At 37.5% G+C, this 19,139-nt stretch overlaps 1 protein-coding gene across 1 annotated transcript; it reads right to left on the bottom strand.

Annotated features, from left to right (window-relative positions):
• Positions 1-128: 128 nt before the first annotated feature.
• Positions 129-17,982, bottom strand: LOC136255389 (mutS protein homolog 5-like). Its single transcript, XM_066048157.1, has 26 exons — positions 17,847-17,982; positions 17,554-17,677; positions 15,554-15,634; positions 13,970-14,041; positions 13,793-13,917; positions 13,536-13,645; positions 13,456-13,491; positions 12,497-12,582; positions 11,589-11,773; positions 10,288-10,350; positions 10,155-10,226; positions 10,048-10,104; positions 9,650-9,722; positions 9,475-9,584; positions 8,755-8,826; positions 8,656-8,701; positions 8,556-8,597; positions 8,197-8,293; positions 7,942-8,031; positions 6,121-6,247; positions 4,619-4,768; positions 4,382-4,456; positions 2,606-2,749; positions 1,835-1,972; positions 402-475; positions 129-349 (listed from the first exon to the last, which is right to left on the bottom strand). The coding sequence occupies exons 1-26, from the start codon at positions 17,946-17,948 to the stop codon at positions 244-246; spliced, it is 2,457 nt and encodes an 818-aa protein (XP_065904229.1). The 5' UTR covers positions 17,949-17,982; the 3' UTR covers positions 129-243.
• Between the last annotated feature and the right edge of the window lie 1,157 nt (positions 17,983-19,139).

The following is a 19,139-nucleotide window of genomic DNA, read 5'->3' as shown; positions in this document are numbered from 1 at the left end:
TTTTCACATGTATAATACACTGCTAAAACATGCACTTGGCATTTGTTTATTATGAAGATGCTGCTAGAGCACATTTCAAATAACTTATGTATATGAATAGAGAGGTGCACAGAATTTATTAAGCTGAAGATGCAAGACTGTTGTGCACAAGCATGTCAAGGCGTATTACTAAAAGGCTTAAAAGTTACAAATTCTCCTACATGATTCCACATTGAGAATTAAGATATCACTATGTAAAAATGCTTAAACAAGTTCATTTGTGGTCGGGAGAACAAAATCTTTCAGGAAGGCACCAACATCATCATTGTCCAAATCCATATTTAGAAACTGTGACACAATGATTTCACACCTAACACAACACAGCAAGTAAGTTGAGGTAATTTGTATTAGTATATAGTTACTTCTGTTGTTGCTCTTCAAAGTTGCTAACATCCTTTCTTCCTACTGGTTCATGTCGACGTATCAAATCTGAGACCTTTGACAAACATGTAGGCCCAAGTAAAATATGCTCAAAATTTTATCCAAAAATTAATTTCCCACAATTTTCACCTATTATACTCTTCAGTGTTCCTATTATGCTTGCTTTATACTCCTAGGTTAGCAACATTTCTTACAATTAATTATTTTAATCAATGCATGCTCTATTGGAGTATTTCACTACAAAGTGACTGTTCTATTAGAGAGTACCAATCTAAGGAGCTACCGTATAGCGGGAAATTTTCGAAAAGTTAAATTTTCGAAAAAGAGTGCTTGATTGGAAATTTGAAAAAATATTTTTGAAACAATGTCTCTACCTCACCGCACCGTAGATAATTAATTCATGGAGGAAGCTAACAGTGGTTGCGTTGATCACGTACATACATACATAGCTAGAATTTGCTGCTTTGATTGTTCAGTACAGCTAGATAAACGTTCAATCTGGCTTTGATAGAATCTCGTCTAGCTATCCTAGGGTCTTCCTTCGTAGGTTGAACCATGTTGTTCGAGCCATAGCTAAGTACATGGCATTTTTCAGCCCATATAGATGTTTACTGATAATTATAGTCTTTCCTAGTAATTTCTGGTCTCTCGAGCTCTTATAGGCTTCAAGACTCATGGTGTCATTTGTGCTTGCTCATGTGCGCGCGTGCGTGGTAGCTATAGCTATATGGATAGCTATAGCTATATGGATAGCTATAGCTATATGGCTAGCTACTTGTGTGTGGCCCAGTGCCTAGCTATAATACATTAAGCCTATACTGCTATAGCTAACTGATATTAGCAGAAGGCTATGTATGCGCAAAAATCATTATATATACCTAGCTATACTTTCTTTGATTGTCACTACAAAGCCGGGATGTACTATTTTCGAAAATACATTGTTATTTTTGAATTTTTCGGAAATTTAACCATTCGAAAATTTCCCACTATATGGTATGTACGATGCATTTGAGTGCTATTGACTGCTCTATTAGGGAGTATTGATCTGGGGTTAAGCTCCATAGTTTGAAATATCCACCTATATGCTAACATTATGCTGGCACAGCACTCCAGCCTATTATGTTTTTTATTACGCTGGCATACCGTATAGAGTGACACGTTGGCAGGGGTAAACTTTGGCGAATAACAAGCTAAATTGCAGTTGGCAAAATAAAATTAAAGCTCAATGTTTAGTTATAAAGATGCTAATCTGAGGCGCTATGAGTAATTGGCGGGTTAAACTTTTGTAGCAAATTACCAAATTCGCCAAAGTTTTCTCCCACCAAAGTTTCTCTCTATACAGTATTTGACACAGGCCCACAAATATGTAATGCTTACATAGAGAAAATATTCTTATTATGGACATTTAACGTACCTCATTGCCTCTGTCTACTATTTCTTGTGGCAAACCAGCCATTGATGCTATGTGACATGCAAAGCTGCTATTAGAGTGTCCATTGACCAGTTGGTAGAGAAAGACTAGCTCACACCCATCTCTTAAAACTTCCATCATCTGTAAAACAACATTAGTAGCACCAGTATATGGCAATAATGACACTTGGGAGAATAATAACAACACAATAAATTAATAGTCATTTTCTGTACACACTATAATGGAAAATTCAGTTCAGCATTTTCAGCTAATTTATAGCTGTTAGTGATACAGATTTACACATGAGTATGCATATTGCCTAATCTTAAGCTTTTCAGTGGCTTGCAAAAGTTATATATGAGACTATATACTTGGAAAATTCTTACATAGCAACTTTACTACAGCTTTAAATTACTTTACAAGATGCTTGTAAACATTTTACTAGTGAAAAAGTGTTGCAAAATTGGGTTTTGTGTGCACTATACTTCATTGTATACACCCAGGGCTATATACCTTATCAAGTACAACACAGAAATCTATTGGCCAATTCCAGCATTATCACTAATGTCATACACATCCTTAAAAATGTACACAGAACTGTGTATACACTAGCCGCAAGTGATTACAGAGTTAGGAGCTATAAGCTTTGGTTAGTCAAAACTTGCTGCCTTTAATTAAACATTCAGGTAGAGCTTTTCAACTGATGTATAATCATTGACTTTTTCTGGTACCGCTGAACTCTAGCTGTTAGATAACACCACATGTAGTCATCACCTGGTATTGTAATAGTGGAGTGGTGGGAAGTAGTTTCTGTTGAGTGACACTATGGAAGTGTGTGGAGACCAGTACTGCTGGACACTGTGTTCCCTTGGATACCCAGTGACGTAGTGAAGCAACTAACAATGATAACCCATCCACCTAGGAATGACAATACACCATCTTAACAGTGTGCAAGGGAGGAGATATAGCTACTTGGACTGTTGGTATATATATATATGTAATAGTCACACTACATTATATAAACTTGTAAAGAGTAATAGGATATTCTTCTATCATACAGCTTGGTAGTACTGTACATTAGGAGGTTTGGGATCATGGAAGTTTGGGTTTTTCTGGCCAAAATTATCACCCCAAACCATCTTCACAACACCATCCTGGCACCTTGGCAGTATTGGTTACAAGCCCAAAAGTGCCTTCAGTACTACCTTAAATGCTTCCAATAGGTTGATACAATTAAAAAAAAAAAATTTCAATGGAATTTTTTACTGCCTACCTGATGCCTTCAGGCAAGTGTAACTCGATAACGGCTGAGTTGACAGACTTGATTTTTTCACTGTTTGATGTTGCTTTGTCCTGAGGCATGCCTTTTGGCATACTACAGTACGCACAATGCACACATCATGGACTTGACCTTTGTCCTCCCATTTATTTTTGCTGACAGCCCAAGGTGTCGATTTGCAGTAACGCGATGCATGGCTTCCCTACATTTGTAAATGGGAATTGTCCATATTTTCCGTGGTGACTGGATTGATTGTAGAGGCACTTCTAATACTGTTTTTTGTTTGCAACGCTGGCTGAAAATAGGTGAAAGTAAGTTATAAGCTATGGCTCATTGCTGCTTGACCTGGATTTTCAGTTGATCTTGTGACAATTGAAGTTGGCTGTCTAGGCCATTTCATGCCAGTGGCTGTTACAAAGCTTAGCAATGTATGCCATCTACCGAACAGTACAATACATTGTATACTTCAGCAGGCAACTCATGTTGCCATCTCCTGTCCATACAGGATATTATCCGCATCATGAGATGTAGTTGATCTGTTGGAACTGTTGATATGCCATGTATAATTGTTTAGCTTTATAAGTAGCTACGATTTATTATATTTTTGTCTTGCCAGGGCTTCAGCTATTATTACTTTTTAGTAACTTGGGTAACCCTGAGACTAGACTCCTGACTAGGGGTCTGGGAATTATGCCTGCATAATTTTGAGCATAATGATGGGGTAAACGAATAGGGAATCATTCTGGCATTTTGAAGTGATTTAAAAGCATAATTGGCATAATATGCAATTTCATGTAAGTTGAGATCGAGATACTCTAATAGAGCAGTCACCTACTCTAATAGAACAGTTGGTGGAATAATCTTTACTGTATTGCAACAGTGACTAAACATCTTAGCAGCTAAAAGCTAACTTTCCTGTCTAATAGAACAACATAATTACTGTACCAAAATCCTGCTAAACATTATAATTTGCAAAAGTTGAACATTGTTTTATAAAATAATTGGGAATAATTTTGAGAATAATGAGTACATTTTGGGAATAATAAGAACATAATGATAACTTTTTGGAGAAATTCGAAATAGAATGATGAAAATTTGGAGCATAATTCCCTGAGGCCTACTCCTGACCCCTTGTAATCATATTGTACATGTCATTGTCAAATTATCATCTCTCTATATCTACTCAATTAATCATTCAAGATTGATCAAACAAATTTTACTGAGCATAAAGATTATATACTTAAATGATATATAGATAATTATGTACTCACAGTGGCAGTGCCTTTTCCAAACTCATCCAGGATGACAAGTGACCTCTCTGTACTCTCTCGTAATGCTAGTGATATCTACAAATGATTACAAAGTACTAGTACATTAACATGTGTAATTTGCACTCGCTGAGTGTGATACAACACAGTCACGCACAGCAAGCACACACCACATATACAAATCACATAATAGACACATATAGATCTAGTGTTATTGTATTCAGTAAGACTCATTTGTACCTGGTTTAGGTCTATCATGAATGTGGACAAGGCCACAGAGACAGTCTCTCTGGTATGGATCCTGGTGAATATCTGGTCCACCATTCCAATAGTGGCTGCTTCAGCTGGTACATAACTACCAATATGTCCTAGGAACACTATCAGCCCAATCTGAAGAGTAGGAAGGAAACACACTGTACGTATTACGCCTGTACACACACACATATACACACACACAAAGCTAAAGCCTACAGCAGCCGTTTGAAACACACTTATTTCCACCCAGCGAAGCATCACTGGGATTCCAGTGCACCACTCTGGCACTTGCCTTGTGTAGGAAAATCCTCCTGGGGCAGGGCTAGTAACCCGCAGGAGGACTGTCCAGGTCTCATGTAGTCCACAACGGCCCCAACATTGCTAAACGAGACAAGGATATTTGGGCATTTGCTTCTCCAGTAAACACCAGGAATCCATATATCCATTGATGGGTGGGGTGCTTCACCAGTTGACACCAAGCCACCAGGTCCCCAATGTATGATAACCACAGTGACATCACAAGACAAAATGGCTGTGCTATTTGGGGACTTTAGGGTGCATATAGTACAAGCACATAAAAAAATAAATTTTCAACTGTTATGACCCTACTGTACATGTGCATTTCCAATATGGTGTTTTGAGCACAGTAGGGATATAACACTTCTTATTGTTTTACTGTGATTTAATATCGTGCACTACTCCAGTTTGTTTCAGTACTTTTTATCGATGTGCTTTGGTCCCTACTCTAGTTGAAAATTCCAAATTTTTTGTGTACTTGTTTGTTAACTTTTTTGTAAAATAAAATTAGTATGACTGGTATACCACATCAAAAGAAAGAAATGTTGCCGTGCACCCCAGCTATTAATTATCGTATGAAAAGTGAATTATCCATTATGCTTTGTTGTCAGCTATGTTCAACCCGTTACATGGCATAACAAATCAAGAACTGTTTGAAAAGCACCTCTGCAATCAAAGTAGCCACTACGAAAAATGTAGGCGATTTCTTTTACGAAAGGAAGCCATCACGTGCTACCACCAAATTGACACTTTTCACTACCAGTAAAGATGAATGGGACACAAAGGAGGACACTGGTAAGTCCGCATTGTACGTACTGTGGTGCATCAAAATTTTGCATCGTCATGGTATGTGTACTACTTCTTATCTTTATTATCTCCTCGTTCCATAAAAACTACAGACAACATTCAGTTGGAATACTGTGTGCCAAGGACTCTGAAACCCCCACACTAACACAAGCATTTTGTCAATTATGACATCAAATTTTGTCACATTGCAGATATTGTCCATTTACAGCTGAGACTGGAGCAATGTGAGTTTCTTGCTCAGGGAAACAACAACACCAAATTGGCATAACCAGGCAATAAACCTGGAACTTTCGATTACCAGGCTGATTCTCTATAGCTAGTTACTTGGCTATGCACACACACGCACGCACGCACACACACTACACTGCACTCATAAAAAGTACCTGTTTGAGATAGACACTCTTCCCACTGGCATTGGGACCTGTCAGGATCTTCATACGACTATTTTCTAGGTCACAGTAGGTATCATTGGGTACAAATGGACTGACACAGAGTTCTTGCAGTGGATGCCTGCAACAATGAGGTTGTGTAGTATGTATGAGTGAATGACTTGTTTGAAGTATATATGTATGACTGGGATATCTACAACACTGTAACCTCTATAATCTGACACCCAATATGGCACTCAAGTAGAAAATTGATGGCTCTAGTGGATAGCAGTGATAGCTTAAAGCATGGATGAGTTACAAAGTATTAATTTTTAATTTTGTGAATGTACAGTAGAAGCCTCTCCAATCTGTAATCTGTTTAGTGCACTGAAAAGACATTTTCTGTGCAATACAACTCACCATTCTTGCTAACCTTAAATGACTTTTTGCTACTCATAAAAGATTTTGACAGCAATGAAGACATGCAGGTAATTTGTGCTAGGGTGCTGTCACAAGTGGATGCACCTCAGCAAGATTCACAGTGTCTGGAACATGAGTGATATAAAATTAATAGCACTGTACTCACCATTGATGACCATATATATATATAGCAGATTAGAAAGGACATGCTAGTAAAAGTAAGGACCATAAAAAGTTTGGGTGTGGCACATGAAAAAATACCACCCAAAAACCAGTTTCGGTTTTCCCTGATGACGATGAGGCAGTTAGGTAAAACAAGCCTTCAGATTGACCCGAAATGTTTCCAACAAGCTGCTACGGAAATTATTAAACGGAATTTTCTAGTAACTGACTGCCTGATGCCTTCAGATAAGAGTAACTTAATAATGGCTAAGGCTATGGCTCGATCTTTTCACTGTTCAATGTCGCTTCAGTTGGACACATGCCTTTTGGCATACCGCAGTACGTACAATGCATTCTTCATGGGCTTACCAGTGTCCTCCTTTGTGTCCCATTCATCTTTGCTGACAGTGAAAGGTGTTGATTTGGCAGTAGCATGTGGTGGCTTCCCTTCGTAACGGAAATCATCTGTATTTTTCATAGTGGCTACTTTGATTTGCAGAGGTACATTTTGAACAGTTCTTGATTTGTACTGCTGTGTAACAGGTTGAACATACATAACAACAAAGCGTAATGGATACTCTACTTTTCAGATGATAATTGATAGCTGGGGTGCGCGGTGCCATTCTTCTTCTGATGCGGTATGCGTGGGTTCACCAGTCATAATAATTTTATTTTATAAAAGTTCAACTAGAGTAGGGACCATAGCACATCGATAAAAAGTACTTAAACAAGCTGGAATAGTGCATGATATTAAATCACATTAAAACAATGAAAAGGGTTATATCCCTGCTGTGCATTTCCATTATGGTATCTTGAGCACAGTAGGGATATAACACTTCTTATTGATTTAATATCGTGCACTACTCCAGCTTGTTTCAGTACTTTTTACCGATGTGCTATGGTCCCTACTCTAGTTGAAAATTTCAATTTTTTTGTATACTTGTTGCTAATGGTAAAACAAGAAGGAAGCATGTGAGGTGAGTGACCTACAAGAGACAGATTGAAATTTACTAACATGAATGCCATGGCCAGTATCAAATCATTTTGGCCACATGTATATATAAGGTTACCATACACTCTGGAAGAACTATTTTTGGCAGAGAAAAGCTAAAAAAATGCATCAGTTTAACTTTGTATTGTTGGCAGATTGTGCATTACACACACAGGGACAGGTTTTATGTACATATAAACAATATGAAATATACATCGGATTGTTCACATTTTAAAGTAAAGCAGTCACATTTGTTCAAGTACCTTCCTTGTTTGATGTGTATCATGATGTCACCAGTTAACTGTGGCTTACAGTAGTTGTTCTCTTTAGCCAGTGAAGACAGTGCTATCAAACTATGGATGAATCAGTGCAATGGTTATTGTGTGCAGCAGTTTAAATACTGAGTACAATTTGAGGCTGAGCTTATCTTAATCTCATAGAGTGGTCTAACATGTACTATTGGCCAGTATTGGCAAGTCTCTTGTCCAGCCCTTAATACTACATCATTAGTTACTTACCAGTCCAGTTCAGCACAGCAGTCCATTACAGACAGTAATGCTTCAGAATACTCCAAAATGGTGGACTGTAGTCGATGCATTATGGCTGTTTCCTCATCTGTTGGATAGACAGAGAGTAATAATTTTTGTTACCCGGTCACAAGTGTGTCATAAGGAAGACCAGTGAAGACTTCATCTGGGTTAAATTATTACACTCTGTCTTGTCTTATACTTACTATGATATAATCAATAGTTTTACTGTCAGTGCCTCTCTATCTAAAATGCTAAACTGTAACTATTGAACTGTTAGGGTAACTATCTATAAAATTTGTGATTAACAGATCATGAATAGAGAGCTATACACTCAAGTGATATCTTACCAACTATTTCCAACTGAGTGTCTCCCAGCATTGTGTCCAGCTCTGTGAAACAGTACACAACATAGTATACCATCCATTCACACACGTGCATACACACTACCTTTAGTTCTTTCTGATCGATAGTAAGCCATTCCATGAGAGAAGAACTACCAACACAACAATCACATCACTACCTCTAACACTGTTCACTGGTACATACCACAAACTCCAGCTCATCTACCTCCATCCTCTCAGATCCCTGACTGCACGGGATAGCTAACAAGTATCCCAGCTGTACAAAGAATGAAAGTGATAGCAAATACAAATTTGTATGAAATTACTGCCTGAGTAGTAATGCACCGATTAATCGGTAAATAATTGGAAATTGGTTTATCAGCCAAATTTCAGCAATATCAGTATCGGTAATTATTAGCAGATTATTTAGCCAATTAATTTTACTGACCTTGATGCTATTGTTTTCATAAAAATAAGACAAAAATAAAGTTGTAAAATGGAAATTTTATAAAATACTTGTGAAATTTTGGTAAACATAAACATCGGATTGATTATCGGTATTGGCTACTTTGTGAATTTAATATTGACTAATTGGATAATCGGCAAAATCTCTTATCAGTGCATCACTACCATTGTGTGCCTGAGTGTATTGCTGTGACCTACAAGGGATCCTTCTGGAGCTCTTTATGATGTGTCAAGTGCATAGCTAGTCATAATTTTGGAAATATATAATCCCTTATATAAACAAATAGTAAACAAAATGAGCTCTTTAGGATACATATATAATAGTATTATAACAACATAATACATACAAAGTATGTAGAAACTAGAGGAAGATTGCACCTGTGTGTACTTGCACATATATTTGATCACAGGTTTGTGTTGTGTGCGCATTGTCCCCCCCCTCCCCCCTACAGTGGTATACCTGTGGCAGGTACATGATGTTGCACTCATCAATGTCATCTCCCAATTGATCCAGCTCTTCTCTAGCTACCCTAGTCATCAGGTCAGGTAGACCATGGTAAATACGCTTCTCTACAACAACACAGCAGTCATTACAATAAGACAAACAGTGTATGCATTGCGTATATGGCTCTTACTCTCATCCAACTCCGGGTTGATATTTGGTTGGACCACAAACCGCTGCTGAATCCGTGACTCATCAAAATCAACCTGTAGAAATGAGACAAATCGATTATACTGGTCAACTTTAGGACCACAAGAATGTGTTCTCCTTACAGAGACGTCCTGATTTCAGGAATTCAAGCTGTAACCACCATAATATGTAAAATAAAGCTAGGGAATTTAAGGGGAGCATCAACTAGACTACTACCTTATACAGTTTATTGTGTAGAGAGAAATTTGCTATTATTGTATAACAAAAGGAAGTTAGATAAATTTGGTGAATGAGCAATGTTTTACACATTAAAACTCTCCATACAATAGTACACTATACCTATACAACAAATACAAACTACAAGTACACACATACACTTACAATTTTACTAATGAGACTGGCTACTCTGTAGAGCTCATCACTGAATGACTTGGCAATCTGTTAACAGTGTCATCATAGATGCTTTATAGCAGACGATACTACACTACCTTATTGAAGATGGCTATTTCTTTAGGTAGAGTCCTGCACATCTCCCCAATGTGTATAGCATTGTATGTGGTCTGTGTACAGAAGTACAGTATATAAAATATGGATATGATTCTTCTGTGTAGGTTCTCCTACCTTGTATAGAGCTAGCCAGTCACCAATGGATGCTTGTGCTGTGGTCATTCTGACCAGTATCCTCTAAATAAAAGATCACATATACATTGTGCAGTCTTATTACAATTGACAATGGCAGTATTGTTTAATTTCCTCAGTGACTGCTTTATTAGAGTGTTTTGCGGTTATTAATAAGATCACAAAGTAGAGACTGTGGCCATTTTTGGCCTTTATTTTGGGGAGATATTTCAGCCACATTGGAAGAATATGAAGCTTTTGCTCAGAGTTTATAGTTATATTAGCTTGATTTTGTACCTACGAAAATTCTTAAATCTGTGATGTTGGTCTGGCCCATGAAACAACCAAATATGACCTTATTGCTATAATATTTTAGATAGCAAGATACAGTGGATCCGAACTCCAGTAATCCGAATGCTCGCTAATCCGAACAGTAGAAGTGACTGTTCTATTAGAGTATTTTGTCAACTAGTGTGTGTTATATTAGAGTAGTTGAGCTGCTTTGTGTATAATCAATGGTTCACTAATCCGAACGAATTCACTAATCTGAACAGAGTTTTCTCAACTTGAGAACAGAGCTGTTCGGATTAGTGAGGATCCACTGTACTCTAAAGTTGTGTAGCTAGTCACCACTTTGTGATCCTGTTAATGACCACAAAATACTGGCAAGTTATAATAACCAGTACAGAATCAGGAATGGAACAGAGCGGAATGGAATGACTAAACTTCTGTGCTCACTGTCCAATGCTGCACCTGTGTATATAGCATTTGACTAGGCTGATGTGAGGCTTATATTGACCCGCTGTCGTTGAAGATCATAGCTGAATTACTCTAACATAACAATATTCTCTAATTAAGCAGTCACTAACTACCATGCATTTTCTTGGATTTTCCTCTAAATAGTCAAGTGTTCACACATTAAAACTAGCTAAGAATACTTGGGGCGGTTATTCATAACTAGCTAGTATTAATAGCCATATGTATTCTGACTTTAAATACAGGAGGAGAATCCAGCCAACAATAAACAGAATACTCAGTTAATTACATAGCAGTTAGTTACTGAGTATAATACAATAGCTGACTGCTCTATAAGTTTGTTTTCAAATCAATATGGGCTTCAGTTAGTCTTAATATACACAAATGTTAGTAAAGTACAATGATAATATGTAACTGCAAGACTGACAAGGTGCTTGGAGTTAGACAGCAAGCGCAAAAGTTTAGTTATTCCACTGGATATAACTAAACACTCTAATAGAACAGTCACCATTTCGTGATTCTGTTTTGAATAGTCACTTATATTATACCGGAATGTGCCTGATATGTTTGAGGTACTCTTGGAAGGAGGACAGCTGGTCAGCATGTTTGGGTCGTAGTAAGAACTCAATAGTGTCCAGTCTCTGCTGTAATGTGGTTATGTCCTTCAGTGGACGAAGGAACCAGAACCGTAACAGTTTGCTACCAACGGGAGACTTTGTCTTGTTGGCAATTCCTATAACAGTACATACATAAAGTAAATGTACACAGAATATGAGTAATAAACTATAAGTATTTTAGATTCAGATAGATACACTGATGTGCACTAACTGATTTGCCGTGTGTTTGAAAATACAAGTAGTAGAAACTGAATACAGATAGCAAAAAAATTAATGGCAATTATATATTACCAGTTATGCTGTAATTTTCATTGAGAATTTTTCATTGAAGAAGTGTGCAGCTGCTAAACGTTGAAGGTGGCTACTACAAGGCTTGTAGAAAGGTCACAGCATTTATAAAGGTATTCTTGAGTGACCGACTGAAAAACTTTAATTCACTGGTTTCCTCTCATCAACAAAAAGTGATGACTGGAACTCTGTTGCCTGTTTGTGCTGCTCACGTGCCCTAACAGCACTTTTTGTCAGTATACCTTTAATACAAATTAAGCTGCTTGGCAGTATTTATAATTCAATATTGTAACATGGATACTAAACAGGGGCAGCCATTATATGAGCTACAGTTAGTAACCAATAAATAGGATAAACATTCGCATAAGCAGTTGGTTCACAAATTGTGTGATTTTAAACACTTCCAATTTTCATTTACCAGTCATTTTCAACAGGAAAAGCTTAACCATCCATAATAAAACACCTACAAAATTTCCAACTCGTGAATAGCATGATCATTGATTTTATGTGAAAAGTTACCGTATGCTAGAATTACAAACCAAACAACATACCAAATAAAGACAGTCCCTCTTTAGTACCTCCCTTGCCAATCTTGTACACTGATGGATGTAACTCTTTCTGGAATATCTGCAGAGCACTACAATACACAAAAGTTAAACTAGCAGTTTGTATTACAAGTATAATAACAGGGGTGGATCCAGGAACTGGCAAGTGGAAGGCCACAAACAAGTTCAGATCCTCACCATTAAAAGGGGCAGCCACTCTGATTAACTAGTATATAACTAGCTATACAGTCTGTTGTAATTGATGAATGTTTCACTGTTGAATTTTACCATTGTAGAAGGTTGTGAAGTCTTAAAAGCTGCTTAAACACATGTCAAACTATAATTATTTTTAGAGGCGTTTACTATGCACACAAAGACAGTTTGTGTTTGGTTTCAGGTGAATTTATAGTAAAGGGAGGATTTCAGGTGAATTTATAGTAAAGGGAGGAGATTTCAGTATTTCTTGGCTTTACTGGCATCTAAAAGGAGGGGGGAATTTGCTCTAAATGCCAAATGCTGGATCTGCCATTGAATATTTTATTTAGAGGTAAGATATGGTGATGTACACACAACAGAGTTAAAACACTGCTATGGTGTACAGATAATGAAAAAAATTTAAAGCAAATTTATAGTGGAATATAATCACATCTGGCTGTTTATTGCATACATGTGTGACCATGTGTAAAAATTATGCGTTAGTACTGTCTGCAAAACTTCATCCTCAAATTTCCCTTACTGGGACTTTACACTGTATATTTTTTTTCTGCATTCTTCACATTTTAGTTACATGTTTCTGACTCCCGGTATTCACAGGCTTTCAGGAATAGCATTCACAGAATAATATCACATGAACCACAAATAGTCCTAACAAATTATATCCTTCTGTAGATGCTGTAACAATCATATCTCTTAAGGATTTGTAAATGCATACAGTTACTCAACTGTACACATTACACACACATTACCTGTAGGAGTTATCATCCACCACCATCAAGTTGTCCCTGTGTAACATACACAATGATTGGTCTCATGTTAGTTTCCTTACAGTGAGAATGACTTCACTGCCAGTATGGGTACCCTCACATTAGCTCCCTCCAACTCCACTCCAATCCTCTTCTTGTCCATGTACTTCAGTAGAGCACCAAGTGTCCTCACCTTATGATAATAAACTGCATTATTTCCTAGTACAGTGTGTATTGTAACAGGGAGGTAACTGAAGAATAATTATAGCAATAAGCTGCTTAACATCACTAATTTGAAGCATATACACCATTAGTACTCTCCATTTACACACTCACATACCATACAGGGGTTCTCAAAGGCAATGACTGATGTGATGTATATCTGCCTCTCCTCATCTGTGTAGTGTGCTGGTACCCCGGGAAAGTTAGCCAATGATAGAATTCGCCTCTTGGCTGCCTCCAACACTAACACAGTTACATTAGTAACAGAAAAACAACAGATAGTGTCATCACTTACTGAAGTCAGAGCTAGGTAAGATTTCAATGGATGCCTTGCTTGGCAGGTCCTCATCATCTGGTGATGGCTGTGCTGCACATGCACATATAATGTTATATGTTTTGCAAAAAGTATATATAAAAATAAGAAGTAAGGAACTTACATGATACATAGCACAGTTGTAAATGTACATTTTTATGCTTTTTGTCTATAGACTGATTGCTGGAACAATTATCTATAGTGTGTATCAAGAACATGGGACAGGTGACTAAGTAGTGTACCACATTGTTCAGTGAAATTTATCTTAGAAGCCATGTGTATAGAAAGACCACCTCTCCATTAAGGCCAGTTGATGAGCTCCCTAACATTGGAATAATATAGTGAATACGATGGAATTCTTTGCAAAATCAAATGCACTATTCTATAATGTGTGGAATGACAAATAGTCTGTTTTTTTTGGGCCTAATGTATTTCGCGGACTGGACTCACGGACTGGACTCACGCGCTGAACTAGAAACAGCTTTTAAACAATAATCCAGGCATTATCCATCTCTTGCAACACTGGAGACACCACTATCAAGCTACAACTGCTGATACTGCTCTTCCTTACAAGTAAACAAACTCGTGGTGCACTAATTTATTAGAATACACTTACGATACACGAGTACTAGCAGTGATAAAGCGTGGTAGAGGCTATTGTTGTAGCTTAGATGTTTTTCCTTTGTTGCTTTAGCACTAGTGCTAGGGTTGTAGAGATGAGCCAGTAATAATTCTTAGCAGGGTAGCTACAGGTGGCACCGCCCAGAGTTAATGGGGATATGCAAATAAACTGACTCTTCACTACAGTCCTAACACTAGTGCTAAGTACTGGAGCAACAAAGGAAAAACATCTAAGCTACAACAATAGCCTCTATCACACTTTATCACTGCTAGTACCGGTGTATCGTAAGTGTATTCTAATAAATTAGTGCACACGCTAGTTTGTTAACTTGTAAGGAAGAGCAGTAACAGTAGTTGTAACTCGATAGTGGTGTCTCCAGTGTTGCAAGAGATGGATAATGCCTGGATTATTGTTTAAAAGTTGTTTCCAGCTCAGTGCGTGAGTCCAGTCCGCGAAATACATTAGGCCGTTTTTTCGTGACAACAGATAGCAGAATAAGCTAAAAAGCTACCATTGTATATAGTATATTAGCAGCTAAAGGGATAGCTACTGTACTATACCTTAGTCATCAAACTCTTCATGTGAAAGAATGAGACCATTTCGCCATGTGGTATTAAGAATTCCGCCCCATGAGCCAATTACATTCACACTCATGCTACTAGCCTCTACTATACAAGCACTTGAATTTGGTGGTCAAAAGCTTCACATTGGTATAATCTACAAAAGTTGTCATAAGTGATTTCAGTACTAAATTTTGCACTACTGTTCAGTGTCTACATGTTTGTGACTAGAGCATGACAACATTTATATGTATACATTCTAGGGAATATAGATACATAGTTGTATAGTGTATCATAAAACCATAACACTATGAGGTGTAATATAGCATGTTGTCAACAATTTTACAGTATCAATAGGACTATTTACAACACAGTAACACTTACCATATGAGTGTAATACTTTCTGGAGGTGATCATCTTGTTTACAGCTGGTCAGTATTGTAGTGGGGCCTGTCTGTAGTAGAACTATACAGACAGTAATTATTACTTGATGTGCATTATATTGTACTACAACAGTAAGATATCTATTGTGCAGTAAGTAGAGTAATACACACTGCACACACACACAACACACACACACACTGCACACACACATAGCTATATCAGTTATAAAGGGCCCCACATTCTTGATTTTTCCCAGGTTCCCTAAATTCTCCTTGCTATGCTGAATAGAGTCAACACTGCAAAGCTATAGAGCTAGCTAGACTATTACTGAGCTAAATTTAAAAGGAAGCTTTGATCAAAATCTTTGAAACTGACTTAGATCTGAAACCTGCATACCCATAAAGGCCCAGAAACAGATCCTTATGGATCATTTACACAAACGTACAAACCTAGTTAGTAGAAAGAAGGATGACTTTTAGATTCTGAGCACTTAGCTACATAGATGCTTAGTAGTGTAATGCAATAAGTGTTTATATAAAGGTATGCATAACACCATTGTGTGTGAGCAACCTAGGGGGCTCCCCCCAAGGAATTTATTTTGAAAATCAGACCTTCTGAGATTGAATACAATATTCATTTCACTGGTTCATCACAGTATAATCATTGTTTATTTGACTGTTGCATTAGGGTGACTACTCTATAAGGGTATCTTGAGCTTGAATTTTGTAGTAGGGTTTCTGCCAAATACGGTACCGCTCAAACGTAACGTCACACTCACTCGCACCACTCAATTGCAAGTAATTAAAAATCCACTAATTAAAGGGCGTGGCACCTGTTTCCTTCGCGAGTATTCATCCCATACAAAATGGGATGAACACTCGCAAAGGAAACAGGTGCCATGTCCTTTAATTAGCAAGTTCGCAATTGAGCGGTGCGACATTACATTTGAGCAGTACCATACATACCACCATTAAACACTAAATCCAGAATTATTAGAGTAGCTACAATAACTGAATATTTTTTTGACTGGTGACTGTTCTATTAGAGTATCTTGTTTATAATGTGCAATTAGGTACAGGTTACCTCCTTGGGGCAGTGGGTCCCAGGGAAAAATGTCCCAGTTGCTATATTCTGTTGGTGGCCCTTCCCTATATACTATTTTACATATTTTAGTAATATGCAAAGTTATTTAACTGACACATCCATTATAGCCATTTCATTGAAACAGTCAACATACTCTAATAGAGCAGTCAATTAACCATTCTAATAATAGAGCAGTCAAAGATATACATCTAAAAATTAAAGCACAAGATTTAAGTTAGTTCTAATTAGGGCACAGCCACTACCTGCAGTCTTGTGCCATAATAATACTCTGGGATGCTGTGATGCATAGCTTTGAGGGACTATCCAGAAATTGTCTCACTAGACCAAGTCTTGACAAATAAAGTGAAAGCTGTTATATATGTGTGTGTGTGTGTGCGTTCTTAACAGAGGATTATGCCCAACACACTGATTTTATAGATACAAATTGAAAATTGGTAAAACCGTAAAAAGAATGAAGTACTAAGCCATGTCAATATGTATACCTATGCTCAGACAAAAGCAACTAGTAAACATCAGCAGTGGTAGGGCATGAAAAATCACATAAAATACATTTAGCACCACGTTGAATATTCCACCAAAGCAAATTCATTGTAGTTGGTAATTTATTTGTAGAAGAAAGGCTGGTTGAAGACCAGACAACGATCAGTTCCAGGTTTACAGGTTTTAACTTTAGCAGAATCTGCAAACTAAGAACATGGTCTTCACAGTTGGATATGGTATTATTCAGCAGCTGGTTCTTGGTATATTATTGATTTTTTGCGAACCCCCCTCTCCCCAGGAACTAGACTGACTGTGAAAATCAGTTTTGGCTAATTAAATGCAGTGTATTATGATAATATTATTGTGATATATCATATTTCATTATTATTATTATGATACACAAAGTTTAGTTTTACCTCTGCTAAGGTATCCGAAGTCTTCAGTCTCTGCTACATCTGGCATGTAATGCAAGTATGATGTGTCCGCATCATAACAGCTAAATCCCAACTTATGGCCTTGCCATAGAACACAAGCGGTTACCTGATCAAGACAAGCAAATAAGGTGGATTAATTTTACCTGTTTTTAGTTTGTATTTGTAATTACAGGGAAGACAGCATCAGCCAAAAGAGGCTGTTCTTCAGCTGTGCCCTGTGAGTTTGCGCCCTTTTGTATTCAAAATTAATGTTACCCTTCATAAACTTCTTTTACCTGTCTCTCTTCCTCGTTGTCTCCATCAATCAATACTTTCCTGTGAACTGAAACATCTTCTTCGTTCAAGGAACCTTCCAGCGATGGAGAAGGTGAATCCATGAATCACGTGATGGATGGCCTCAGGTTGCTAAGTAGTCTCGTGCCCATGCAGCTATTAGCGCGGGCCCGGCTAGGCACGACACTATAGCTAGTTGCTAAAACAGTGATCACATGATTGCTATACATGTGCCTGGCATGTGCAGTAGGACCTCGAACTTGATTATTCGAACCCTCGAGTACCAGTGACTGTTCTATTAGTACAATCTATGTGTTATGGTCTGATTCCTCGGATGATTCACCATCTGGTTGGTACAGAGCAATCGTGATCTATTATCATTGTGATGGCTCCTGTGATCTAGTTTATGATAATGATGATAGTGAACAGTCTGTGGATCTTCACACTGTGGAATGGTGCTATCAAGAGTTAATAATATGGGAGGGATTCCGAGAGGGATTCATCAATAGGGAGAGAACCATCATTATTATAAATGAGAAAACACAATAAGTAGAGTTAGCTTACAGTATGTGCGACCTCAGTCTCTTGCGACCGCAATCAGATCGTAGTAAAAGATCTGTGTGGGCACGGCAAGGTAAATACAAGAACAAAACTGACAAACATACATACATACAGAAAACAAAAAAAAAAAGTGATTAGTAGTTACAAATTTAAGGAGACCACTCACTGCAGTTCCTAGCCAAGAAAATTCGTTGTGAGCATGTAATGCAAGTGTTGACTGCTCTATCTAGAGTCTGTCTTATGTTAGATTTGGTGGCAATAGACGGCTGAGTGAAATCAATAAAACTCTTTAAAGCGTGAATACTGCTAGGCAGATAGTGACCTAGCACACTAATTTCTACTGTTTCATAATAGTTAGGAATTTGTAAGCGGTCAAACTCTGAAAGCAGCTGTAAATATTCAGTCTTGTTTTGCTTCCTGGATCTTGCTTTTTGGCTCTAACTTCTGCCTTGCAGTTGCCTTATAAATTATGATCCCTACCTAATTTTTAAATTTTTTATGTTTGATATTAAATATTATTGTGTGATAATCATCTATACTGCTTGTTGTCAAAATTTGCTCCCATATTATTAACTCTTGGTGCTATGCAGGCAGATATCGCAAAGTTTATCGTTCTGATAAACCTAATACCTAACCATCAACCTCTACTAGTGCTGCTGCTACTCTACCTAAGATTTGTTATTCATCAATGCATAGAGCAAAGGGTTTTGCTGATGACTTGACTGTCATCTCCA

Source organism: Dysidea avara, chromosome 5 (assembly GCF_963678975.1).
Source record: "Dysidea avara chromosome 5, odDysAvar1.4, whole genome shotgun sequence".
NCBI classification, from domain to species: domain Eukaryota; kingdom Metazoa; phylum Porifera; class Demospongiae; order Dictyoceratida; family Dysideidae; genus Dysidea; species Dysidea avara.
The sequence above is the reverse complement of the archived record's forward strand: the minus strand, read 5'-3'. Positions and strand labels throughout refer to the sequence as shown.